Source organism: Nyctereutes procyonoides, unplaced genomic scaffold, assembly GCF_905146905.1.
Source record: "Nyctereutes procyonoides isolate TBG_1078 unplaced genomic scaffold, NYPRO_anot_genome, whole genome shotgun sequence".
Classification (NCBI taxonomy): Eukaryota; Metazoa; Chordata; class Mammalia; order Carnivora; family Canidae; genus Nyctereutes; species Nyctereutes procyonoides.
The window spans coordinates 17,924,099-17,936,365 of record NW_026575033.1 but is presented as its reverse complement, the minus strand read 5'-3'; the positions used below and the strand labels follow the sequence as shown (position 1 = coordinate 17,936,365).

Here is a 12,267-nt window from a genome sequence, read left to right as displayed (position 1 = left end):
CTTTTAGGTAATTATGGAAATGGTACATCTGGATCAGAGGGGACAGCGGCAAGAGACAAATCCATTAGGAAACTTGCATTATGAAAAATTGATTTCTTTGCTTGATAAGTAGTTATTGAGTATCTGTGTGTGCCAGGCATTGAGGATACATCAATGAAAAGCAAAGATAAGAATGCCGGCTCTCACAGATACAGTATTGTATTACAGTGGTGGAAATGGCTAACATTTCTATGGCACTGACTCAGCACTGGTCATTATTTTTAAGCAGTTTACATATATTAAGTCATTTAAGATAAACCTCAACATGGTTCTAACGAGGTCAACAGGAATGGAGTTAATGAAGGAATCTGATTCAATAGGAATCCAGGATGCTGGTAAAATTAACTGGATTTAGTAACCGGATAGTCACACATGGTAAAACAAAAAGACTCCTGAGCTGTAGGTTGCAAGGTTAATTTTTTCTTACCGGTTAATAACAATTTCTGAAATGGCTCTATGTACCCTACTTTCCTTAATTTTACAAAGATTCAGTGCCCTTTACTTGGGGCTATTTCTACATAAAATAAAAGTAAGAAAAGAATTATGGGAACCCAGAATGGCTCTTTCCTGTCTCTTGGATTTCTGAACTAGTTTTGCCACTTTATTTTCAATTTCTGAAGTGGCTCTCCTGAGCTAAGCTTGAGAACACTGTTTTCTGTGTTCTCAACTCATGCCTCTAACAGCCATATAAGTGGAGTCAAACGTAGCAGGTGGGGGCATTACCAAGACGAAATAGTCAAACCTTTCTGAATCAGCAAAAAAGTTAAAAAAATAAAAAATAAAAATTGGAGAGCAGGTACTTCTGTGGTCTCAGCCTAGAAGAATGTGGTCAGATCTCTCTTGAAACAAAAAGAAAGAGAACTGTGCCTTGGCCTCCTTCACTAAAAGCTACTACTGAGGGTGCTATTTTCTCAGCTTGGTTCAAAATTAACGTGAAGAATTAAAAATAGTTCTAAATTGAAGACCAAACATCGCTATGTGATTATCTTCCCTTTAGCTTTTTCTTTTTATGTCTTGATATAGTTGATACTGACACCCTTTGCAAAAAAAGTAAATCTTAGGTTATATGGTTCCTAGCCATGGCTGAATAATTCATTCTGGTAATTTCTACCTAACAATGTAGACATCTGAAGCTACATTGTTTCTTTAACATGGTATTTATTCCTCTCATGAAAAATGACTTAAATACAACTACTTGGCAATTCTTAGGGGCAGAACCAGATTTATAAATGAGTAATTTCTGTAAGTTTACACTGAATATTAAAGAAAACAGAATACTAAAGAAAATTATTTTTGTCTCATTTACACAAATTTTTCTTGGTCTCAGGAAATGTATGTTACGAAATAGATCTACATTTGTGAAGCAAGAACAAAGACACCTGTATTTATTTGTGTGTGTGGCTCATTCACCACTTTTTCATGAAGTTAAGCCTCACTAAATTTTATTTTTTCCTTATTTGCAATCAGGATTAGGTATTACATTTGTCCCTTTGACTTCACTGGAGAACTACAGAAAGACACCTGGCTTTAATACGTATTCCATCAGTGTCTCGAGCTGGTTAGGGCTCGGCTCCGTGTGTTAGATTTGCAATCGAAGCTTACATTTGAGTCTCACATTTTCTAAACCCAAATGTTTCAGAATGCTATTGCTTTTTAAATTTTGTATCTTTTAAAGATTTTATTTATGTATTCATGAGAGACACAGAGAGAGGCAGACACACAGGCAGAAGTAGGAGCAGCCTGCCCGCAGGGAGCCTGATGCAGAACCGGATCCCAGGACCCCGGGATCTCGACCTGAGCCAAAACGCCGACACTCAACCACTGAGCCACCCAGGCATCCCGGAGTGTTACTGTTTTTTATAAAAGCAGGTTCCTATATTTAATCTTCAAGTTTATAAAATCTACACTCCCAGTTATTAAAAAAGAAATAAAACATATAAACTGAGCTCAAGAGAGATTGTATTTTGTATTTCCGTTCTTTGACCAGAGGGTCTCAATTGTTAGCTTCATGAAAATTTTGTTAAGCTACTTACTAATGGCAAATGACTTTGGAAGCATTCTTAGCCTTTAAACTCAGCATTACAGAAGTGTTCACCATTTCTCCATTTGCATCCCTGTCTTATTCCATCTCCACCAAAAACAAATAGATAAACTTTCTGAACAGCTGCCGTGACAAAGACTGGAGCGAGGAAGAAGAAAAGGAGAGAAGAAAGAGGTGGGAAATAAGCAAGAAATGAAAGAAAAATTGAAAAGAAAAAAAAAAGCCCTGGAAACCCTTCAAGAAGTAACCTCAAGCATGGTAGCTCCTGCAGTCATTACTCAGAGGCAGGAAGTGTGCTGCAGGAATGATCCCATTTCCGTGAATTACCTTACTTAACCTTCAAAAAGAACCTTATTAGTTAGAATACTATATCATCCCACTAGGCAAATGAAACCAAGGCTAAGAAAGACTCAGTCACTTAGTTCAGGGTCACATCACCAGTTACTGCAAAGGGCAGAGCCAATAGTCATTCTGGTTCTAACTCCCGAGGCTGCGCTCCTAACTCCTCTGATGGAAGGGAAGATAAGCAGGGTCAATAGGCTGGCCTTCCTGTATACACATTTCAAAGTAAAGCATCTCATAATTAATATGCTCAAAATGACCTCTTAGTTTCCTCTCTGAAAGCTTTTCTATGCTGCCCCCACCCTATCCCCCGCCCCCCACACAAGTCTTTTCCATCTGAATGAACAGTGCCTCCACTCTCCTCTGGCCAAGAAGCCCAGAATCATGCTTAAATTCTCCTCGCCCCCGCGCCCCGTAATCTAAACTGTCAATAACTCCTATAGGTTGAGATACAAAATTATATCACATCTATCTTACTGCACCAGCCTCATATTGATCTCCCTGTTTTCCCCTGGTTGCTTCCCCTGAATCCTCTACAGCTGCAGGAGTCATCTTCTCAAAAAAAGTAAACTGGACCCTGCCACTCCTTTGCCTTAGAACAAAATCTAAATCACTGTGCTGGGTTTATGAGGTTCTGCACCATCGGGCTCCAGTCTAACTCTAGCCTCACCGTGCGTGGCACTCTGCCTTGTTAACTGAGCTCCTGGCACGTTGATGCCCTTCCGGTCATTTGAACACACAGAGCTCAGTGCCTTCGCACGTGCTTTCCCCTCAGCTCGGAACACTCTCCCTCCCGTCTTCCTGTGGCAGCTTCATCTCATGCTAAATCTAAGATCAAATATTACCCTTCAGAAGCCATTCCTGACAGCTGCTATCTCGGATTTAATGATAACCTCCCTAATACTTTAAACACTTCATAAATAAATGTTTTATTTGTCTACTGTTTTATCATCTGAGCCCACTGGAACCTCAGGTCAAAAAATCACAACTGTTATGTTCATCACTGTTTTCCCAGAATCCAGTAAATGCTTCAAATATAGTGGGTGCTCCAAAAATGCTTGTTGCATCATTTCCATAAATAAATGAACAGCGAACCTCTTTATAGCAAATAAGTTTTGCCACAGAAACTCTGACCCTTCTCTAACATTACATTCTGCCTCTCTTTGGATTGGCCCGGGTTCTAGCAAATATAGAATCATACCAATTACAACTGTGTACTACATCACTAAATACTACCTTCTCTTTTGCCCAGCCACCCAGTGCAAACTTAAAGGAAAGAATGGGAATGTTATTGAATTATGTAATATTTACTACACATAAAATATTTGACTTGAGATTATGGTATTTATTTTATTTTTTTAAAGATTTTATTTATTCATTTGAGAAAGAGACAGCGAGCACAAGCAAGAGGAGGGGCAAAGAGAGAGAGGAAGAAGCAGGGGAGCCCAATGTGGGGCTCGATCCAAGGACCCCAGGATCACGACCTGAGCCAAAGGCAGCCACTTAATCCATGGAGCCACCTAGACGCCCCAAGATTATGGTATTTTAATCACTTATGAAAGATCTGCTTAGTCTTAAAAGTTGACTATCATTGGTTTTGAGAGTAAATATAGAATTACACTAAGCCTCCAGAAACGTGACTAGTAAGGTTTCATATTCACCAGAAGATTTAGCCATTTAAGAAAATTTTCCTGTAAGCCAGTAAGACAGTATGTCTATATGATATATAATTTTGGAATGAACCCAAAGAATAGTGACTAATTACATTTACTTTATACTTTTCTTTTTTTTTTAATTTTTATTTATTTATGATAGTCAGAGAGAGAGAGAGAGAGAGGCAGAGGGAGAAGCAGGCTCCATGCACCGGGAGCCCGACGTGGGATTCGATCCCGGGTTTCCAGGATCGCGCCCTGGGCCAAAGGCAGGCGCCAAACCGCTGCGCCACCCAGGGATCCCTACTTTATACTTTTCTATTTAAGAGGTGTAACTTCTTTCATGGACACAGTACAGGTACCTTACAGTCATGCTGCTGAAGGCAGGGCTATGCTATAGAAAGACCTGGATGATTTGAGCAATTGTAAACTGTTGAAAAGAGAAAGGCTTACAAATGTTTAGTCAAATTAGCCAACAGCCCTTCCCAGGACATGTATTCTAGTAGAATCTTATGTTCTCTCGCAGATTAGAAATACTTGTCTCAGTGCCTGACGTTACTTCACCATCTTATTATAACTCCATAAGGCACTGGTAGCTTTCCTCTGGCTCTCATGTCACTGGCAATTAATTTTATCGCCAAGAATGCTTGCTTTTTTCTCTAAGCTGAGTATGTCTGTATAATCTTTTAATGCCTGTACTCAAATCTCATTTTCCAACTTACTGCACTTATTTCTATTTTTCCTGCCTTTCCTTAAAATTCAGCTAATTAATAAAAAATAAATAAAAATAAATAAATAAAATCCAGCTAGTTGTCAATAATGACTGCCTTAAACCCCGAGTACCTGGTCACTTTTGAGCAAAAATCTGTGCTCCTTCTAACTAGAACGAAGAGCTTCTAGTCTCCTTGTATCTCAGTAGTCTGTCATCAAATATGGAATACAATCTGAATGCCTTGTCCTTAACTGACATGTCATATAAAGAAATGACTCCACAGCTTCTTCTATTATGTCAAGATACTATTTATATCTGTCGATAGCATATGAATTAAGGATCTTGGCAAATGAAAAACTGGGCACCAAAAGACATAAAGACAGAGGCAACAAATGTCTGGCTATGGACCAGATGCATTGCAATGGCCAACACAGATACCGTATCTGACGCCCCAGTCTTAGTGCCAAAGCAGGAGACGGAACTCTCTCCAGCCGCACCCTAGTCACATGAGAGTTCAAATGAGGAAGCAGCAAACCAATCTTCACAATGGGGAAAAACGTAGGGCTCCTCCTCCTCAGTATATCAAGCCAGATGGATGATCACACCCAATTCTTTCTTCTGCCCATCAAAAAAACATCTTGGATCTGATGCTGAGGGCTTGAGACTTAAACACATGAACAAGAAACTAATAAAATGCATGTAATGACATTTTAATGGGGACCGAGGATACTTTATGCTAATAAGAGCTTTCTACTTCTCTACCTGGCACCATGTCTCTTATCACAAGAGGCACAAAACCGGGGTAACTAAAAATACTTAAGGTAGTAGCGATGACTTTAAAATTACACAGATTCGGGATGCCTGGCGGGCTCAGTGGGTAAGCATCTGCCTTTGGCTCAGGTTGGATCCCGGGATCCTGGGATCTAGTCCCACATGGGGCTCCCTGCATGGAGCCTGCTTCTCCCTCTGCCTGTGTCTCTGCCTCTTTCTGTGTCTCATGAAAAAATAAAGTCTTTAGAAAAAATTTTTTAAATAAATAAACTATACTGATTTATAGAAAATACCTATTTTCCTTTGAATTTTAAAGATGTACAATTGTTTACATAATATATGACAACTTAATTTTTTTCCGGAGAACTCTTTAAGAATAACATGAGCTCTGTCTGGACTGTTGGTTACTGGGAATCTGAGAATCTCTTCGGTCTTCCGTGTATTCCACTGAAAGTTTCAAAGGAATTTTCACAGCAGTTGGTTTCATGTGTTTAAAAATGTGAAAGCTCTACTAAAAATCTTTCATGGTGCCACAGGGATTTAAATTAATGCTAGGATAAGACAGTGTTCTAAAGGAATGCCAAGGTCCACTGGCAATTGTTTAGAGAAGCTTTTCTTAGAATATGATGTAATTGATCTTTATATAAAAAGGGAGTGCCGTTTGCCCATTTATCTATTTGTTCTTTTTAATATCTGTTAAAATATTTACCCTGTTTTCAACCCCAGGGAGGCACTGTGGTACAAAGATAAATGACACTTTTTTTTTTTTTTGAAGGAGCTCCTTCTCTACAGGGGGAGGTCTTCTCATCAGCAAATAATCAGAATACAACATTCCTGTAGATAAAGGTAGGGATACAAGCACAAAGAAGGGTGTGGCTACCTTTGCCATCACAATGTTGGGAGCAACTCTGGAGAGGAAATGTCACTAGAGTCAGGTGTGTGGAAGAGGGATGAACTTCATCAGGGTTGAGGGTGGGACACACCAGGAACAGTGATGTGAGGTCAGCTTTCACATCACAAGGAAGAGCTAGAAAAGTTCCTCAGAAAAAAAGACTCAAAAGAGACAAATCACTTTCATGTTTGAATACTTTACAGGAAAATCACAGGGCATTTAAAGGCTGAAACGAAATCAGAGAAGATGTTCGATTAAGAGCAGGCTAAAAGACTACAAGCTTTTGTCTTATGCTAAAATGCTGAGCACTAGATCTGGAATTGGACTTCAAAGAGGCAATTATCAAAGGAGGATGTTTTTTTCCAGATCTGTATTATTATTATTATTTTTTAAGATTTTATTTACTTATTCCTGAGAGACACAGAGAAAGAGGCAAGAGGCACAGGGCAGAGGGAGAAGCAGGCTCCTTGCAGGGAGCCCGATGTGGGACTCGATCCGGGACTCCAGGGTCACACCCTGAGGCAAAGGCAGACACTCAATGGCTGAGCCACCCAGGTATCCCTGTAGTATTTATTATATTGAGTTCATCTCAGGAAGATAAAAGGGTGAAACAAAAAGAAATGGAAGATGGTTCGCTAAATCCACAGGTGATTGCTATGCTGCTCCTTAGCGGAAGCCATGGATAACAAGAGCATTTTCCCCAAATTCAGAGTTTGATTTGTATATAAATTGTTATAAATTTTAACTGTATAGTAGTTCACTGGCCTCAGAGTACCTAGGTTGATGGCCTTTTCATATACTATTTTCATGTTCTTTACTAACATTCCAAAAACTGTATTTCATTACTAAATGATCATTTTAAGAATTACACTATGATAGACTATGTAATTTAAGATTTTAAGGACTGCATAACATTTTCAGGACTGCCATTACTAAAAAGCTTCTTCTATGTTTATTGGGCATATAGAATAATTTCCAGATTGTTGTTTGAGTCCCTGGTGACATGAATATGACTGCAAGTTTTTGCTTCTTAAGAGTCATGTCTTAAGAGGATTATTACATCTTGCATAACTCCAACTACATATTCACAAGTTTTTCCGAAGCTTTTTCTCACTCTATAACTTCACATACATTATGGAAGTGTACCTGTTTCATTCTAACTCACATATTCAGTGTGGTTTTTTTTAAGTTTCTTTATAATTTAATTGATAAAACAAAAAATGGTACTGTAAGGTTGATCTGATTTGTGTTTATCGGTACTGTAGAAAGACTAACTTTTTTCCACATTTATTTTTTTAAAAAGACTTACACTAAGATATCAGAAAAGAATACTACAAATTTGAGTACATGGTGACCTCTAAAGAATTCTAAAATAAAAATTCACACTATATAAGAGATGAAACTTTTTGCCTATCGATAGATCCTACTCTGATTTCATTCTCACCAGTAAACATTCTTAAAATCTTGGTCAGAAGAACACAGAAAACATTGAGTTAACTCCCCTCTTTGCCTATCCTGAATAAATATGGAAGTTACTGCTTATATAAAGAATCCCGGGATTCAAATTAGCCTTTAGTTGCCTGGTTATGAAATTTGAGGAAAGTCAAGTACCTATTTTTTTGTGTGCTAGAACCATTTTAATATAATTATACATATCTGCCAAATCCAGGAAGAAAAGGTTTATGCATATGTAACTTTTCCAGTGAACATCTACAAGCATAAATGACAATGATCTCAATTTATAATCTCATCAGGGTCAGATTAACCAATGTCTCTTTACTGCTAGGCTGATCAACAGTAAATTACAGATGAATTAGTGTCCTTTTGTTTCTCTTCCAGAGACATTTCGTTGTAAAGTTTCTGTGCAGCTCACCTCCAGCCAAAGGTAAACTTTTTAGATAAGTACTCAGTTGCTCTGAATTAGCTTATAATTATAAACTATTTAATCACAGAAGAACCCCTGCAGAAGTGGAGTTCAAGGCGGCATATATAATAGGAGATCACAGTTTTGAGGTCTAGCACAGATTAAAAACCACAGATGTACCATTTATATAAGACATACACAGATTATCTCTTAAACTACATATTGACTCCTTGTGAACCTTATTTTTTATATCAAGTAGTGCATCTAGGAAGGTCAATTATCTATTTCTGTGGCTCAGTTTCCTCATATGCCAAAAAGGAGCAGTAATGTTTTTGTTTGTTTTTACTAAGCTTACATGAATGCTATGAAGGCAAAACTGCATAAACAGAAACCATACATAAGATTAAGATCCAATTGAAAGATTCCTAAAATATAAAAATCTGTGTGTGTGTGCATACACGTTACTATATGGTAAAATCCTGACATTATCTATTCTTCAAATGAAGCACTTTTTCTTGCTGCCATTTGGTAACAGCCCCAAACTAAAAAGTGGTAACTCTGTTCTAAGCACCATCCCATTAGTGATGGGTGGTCCTAATCCATCACTACATGGTAACAAGATTTCTGTGGCAGGTCAGTTTCTTATGCTGACTTAATTAAATCTGAAACAAAAGCTTTTAGTTCTCTGCTTTCCTAAATCTGTTCTTGACTTCTGAAAGTAAAAGTTTTATTTGATTTTCTAGGTTACTCAAGGATTATGCTTGCTCCAGTAATTTCCTTAGTCACTGTCCTAAAAGCACTCTTGAGGACTTGGAGAAGGTGAATTCTATGGTTTGGAAAGAGAATTGGAGTAGACAGTTCTTAATTTTAGGCCATGGTACCCAGATGTGAAAGACCAGAAGCATTTCATGTACTTTGGAGATGGTATAAGGATATGCTTACCATCTTTGCATAAAAGAGATGATAATAAATCACAATGGCTGAATTCGGTAGCCAAACCCACTGATCCAAAGAGTCTGTCATCACCTATGTGGGAAGAGTGAGTCACCCTTGACAGAGGTCTGTTACTTTGTGGACAGATAGACACATTAGGAGAAGTTAGGCGACTTTTCTGAGACCTGGATCCCTCCAACTAAAAAACATGAATAATGCTTATTCATAGGATTCAAGTACCTCCAATAATTCCTAAGACATATAGATCTTTGAGAAGTGTCAAAACATACATGTGTCTTCATAAACATATATTCTATTACATAAAATTTACATTATTAATCATGAAGATTTTGAAAATAAAGGTTCGTATTACATTCTATAAAAATTGATTTCTTTCTAGAGTGTGTTTTTAAAAAAATTATTCACTGTGTTACCAAGACATATCTAATTGGATCAAAAACTCAAAATTCTGGGCAGCCCGGGTGGTTCAGCGGTTTAGTGCCGCCTTCAGCCCAGGGCGTGATCCTGGAGACCTGGGATCAAGTCCCATGTCAGGCTCCCTGCATGGAGCCTGCTTCTCCTTCGGCCTGTGCCTCTGTCTCTCTCTCTCTCTCTCTGTCGCTCATGAATAAATAAATAAAATATTTTTTAAAAACCTCAAAATTCTTAGTTTAATATTATTTTTATAGAAAGGAAGGATATCTTTATTTTTTCTGTTACCACAAATATTGCCAGTATTTTTTTTTTTTATTTCTGTTTGGCAAAATTCCTCATACTCCCTAGAGAAGTGATTTCATTGAAGATACTTTTTAAATAGTATTGCATTTCTCATTCAAATGTTAGAGTATTTTACAAGACAGTGCAAAAATCCTAAAAAAAAATAAGTATCAGATTAAAACAATTTTGAAATACATACATGAATTTTTATTTTTTCATCTTGCAGATTTGTTTCTGTGTTTATTCTGCCAGAGGGAAATTTTCTTATATCAGGTGAATTAAGATAGATTCTGTTCCATAGATAGTTGCCAGAATCTGCCTGAGCCCGGTAAGTGATGGTGTATCAGCAGCGAGAAGAAAGCTCTAGAACAATATCGCTGGAATGTTTCCCTCTCCTGCTCTAAGAAAGGTCCTGAAATGATTTATTTCCTATTTCTATAAACACAACCCTTAGACACTCAGCTATATTTTCAGCAAATTCAAAAACAAACCCAGTTTCTTCAACTAGCCATTCTTCATGTAATATTTTGAAATACGATGCAGTATAATGTTTTCTAAAGTTTAAATACAGGGCAGCCCCGGTGGCACAGCGATTTAGCGCCGCCTGCAGCCCGGGGTGTGATCCTGGAGACCCGGGATCGAGTCCCACATCCGGCTCCCTGCATGGAGCCTGCTTCTCTCTCTGCCTGTGTCTCTGCCTCTCTTTCGCTCTCTCTGAATAAATAAATAAATCTTTAAAAAAAAAGATTCATTATACCAATATGCAGAATATTAAACTATGGTTTGGCTACCATAAAAATAAAGGCATCAAATTTATTAAACATCCAGCCTCTAGGGAAAATCAAATAGTTGAATCCAAATTAACAAACTTCTTTTACATCCCCAGCACACACCCCAACAGATGTCATTTTTCAGAGCTGTGGTCACGTATGTCCAGTGATATTTTAAACACATGCTTTTTAATGCTTCAAAAAATATGGAAGGTAAGCATGTCATCTTTTTGAGAGATGACATAACAGCGTGCTTTTTTTAAAAAAAGCATCATAAGAAAAGAGACAACTGGGTCGGAATCATTTCTTTTCTCCCTCTTTCCTCTCTTACCCATATATCCCCCCACTTCCTGTGTCCTGTTCACACAACACATGTGCTTCCTGAGGTTCTTTCACTTCTCCTGAGAGCCTGAGAGAACAGAGGCATCTTTGTGATGAGTCTAGAAGTGGCCAGTCTTTCTCCTGCCCTACAGGATTAGGAAGAGAGCTGAAAAGAGAGTGACCAACAGCCAGGGCTCACTGGGTGAGCAATGACAATAAAATTGCTCAGGAGATTCAGATCACAAGCCACGGCCTATCCTCTGCAGTACTCGTCAGATTTCACTGAGGAAAATTTTAGCTAGACTCAGTCACAAAATCCCCCAAACTAAGAAAATCATTAGCCATACTGAGATTGGTAAGATAAAACACACTCACTTAGCACTGATTTCCTGGTGAATACAATTATCCACCAGCATTAGTCCACACAGCACCCATGCACAAATGAGCAAAAGGCACCCATATTGGGCAGACACACCCTGGTAGGCACATAGCCTAAGTGTGGAGCAGGCTGGATTCCAATATCCTCTTGTCACCTCAAGAGGACACCATCATGCAGAACATATTCTGAACAACTGGACATGGGGATCCTATTTACATAGATCTTTCTTTTTGGTGCTTTACAAATCCTAAGACGAAAATAATATAACTGGAACATTTATCTATCCTCATGGCCAAGTAGTACTGTGTCAGATGGAGAATGTAAGATTATCTATTGGCAAATGACAAATTCATTCAGGATAAATTCAGGTGAGCATAAAAGGATACTTGATACAGATTCTTTGTAGTGAAGTCATCAAAGAACAACCAATAAAAGTCACTCTCCCTGTTTATACTAATGTAAGAGTGAATACTTACCAGCATCTTCAACTGTAAAATGGAACACATCACTTGTGGCATTGGCCCCCTCTTTTAAAACGTAGCATATTTTCATGTCATCAATGTCAGCTAGAAAATAACCCAAGAACAAAATGATTCATTACTAGGGCGAGATTGGTGACCCATTACTTATGGTAGATCTGACTGGCTCTTCCTCTTCCGTAACTGTGGTTAGCTTCCCCAATTCTAAGTGAAGCAGTGCTATCTTATTTCTCCTATCTCTAAGCCCCATGATTTCAGCTGTCCCATGGAAATCTGATCCCTTATCCAGAGAGAGTGCAAGAGTTAGGTTATAATAATAGCAAGGTGTTTCCCCTCCCTATGGTATCTGCATGTT

At 38.2% G+C, this 12,267-nt stretch overlaps 1 protein-coding gene across 1 annotated transcript in view; it reads right to left on the bottom strand.

Moving 5' to 3' along the window:
- The window catches only part of FREM2 (FRAS1 related extracellular matrix 2), a 165,789-nt gene that overhangs the window by 143,580 nt on the left and 9,942 nt on the right, over positions 1-12,267 (bottom strand). The window contains exon 2 of the mRNA XM_055317329.1: positions 11,910-11,999. Coding sequence (XP_055173304.1) covers positions 11,910-11,999 — 90 coding nt within the window. The remainder of the gene's footprint in view (positions 1-11,909; positions 12,000-12,267) is intronic.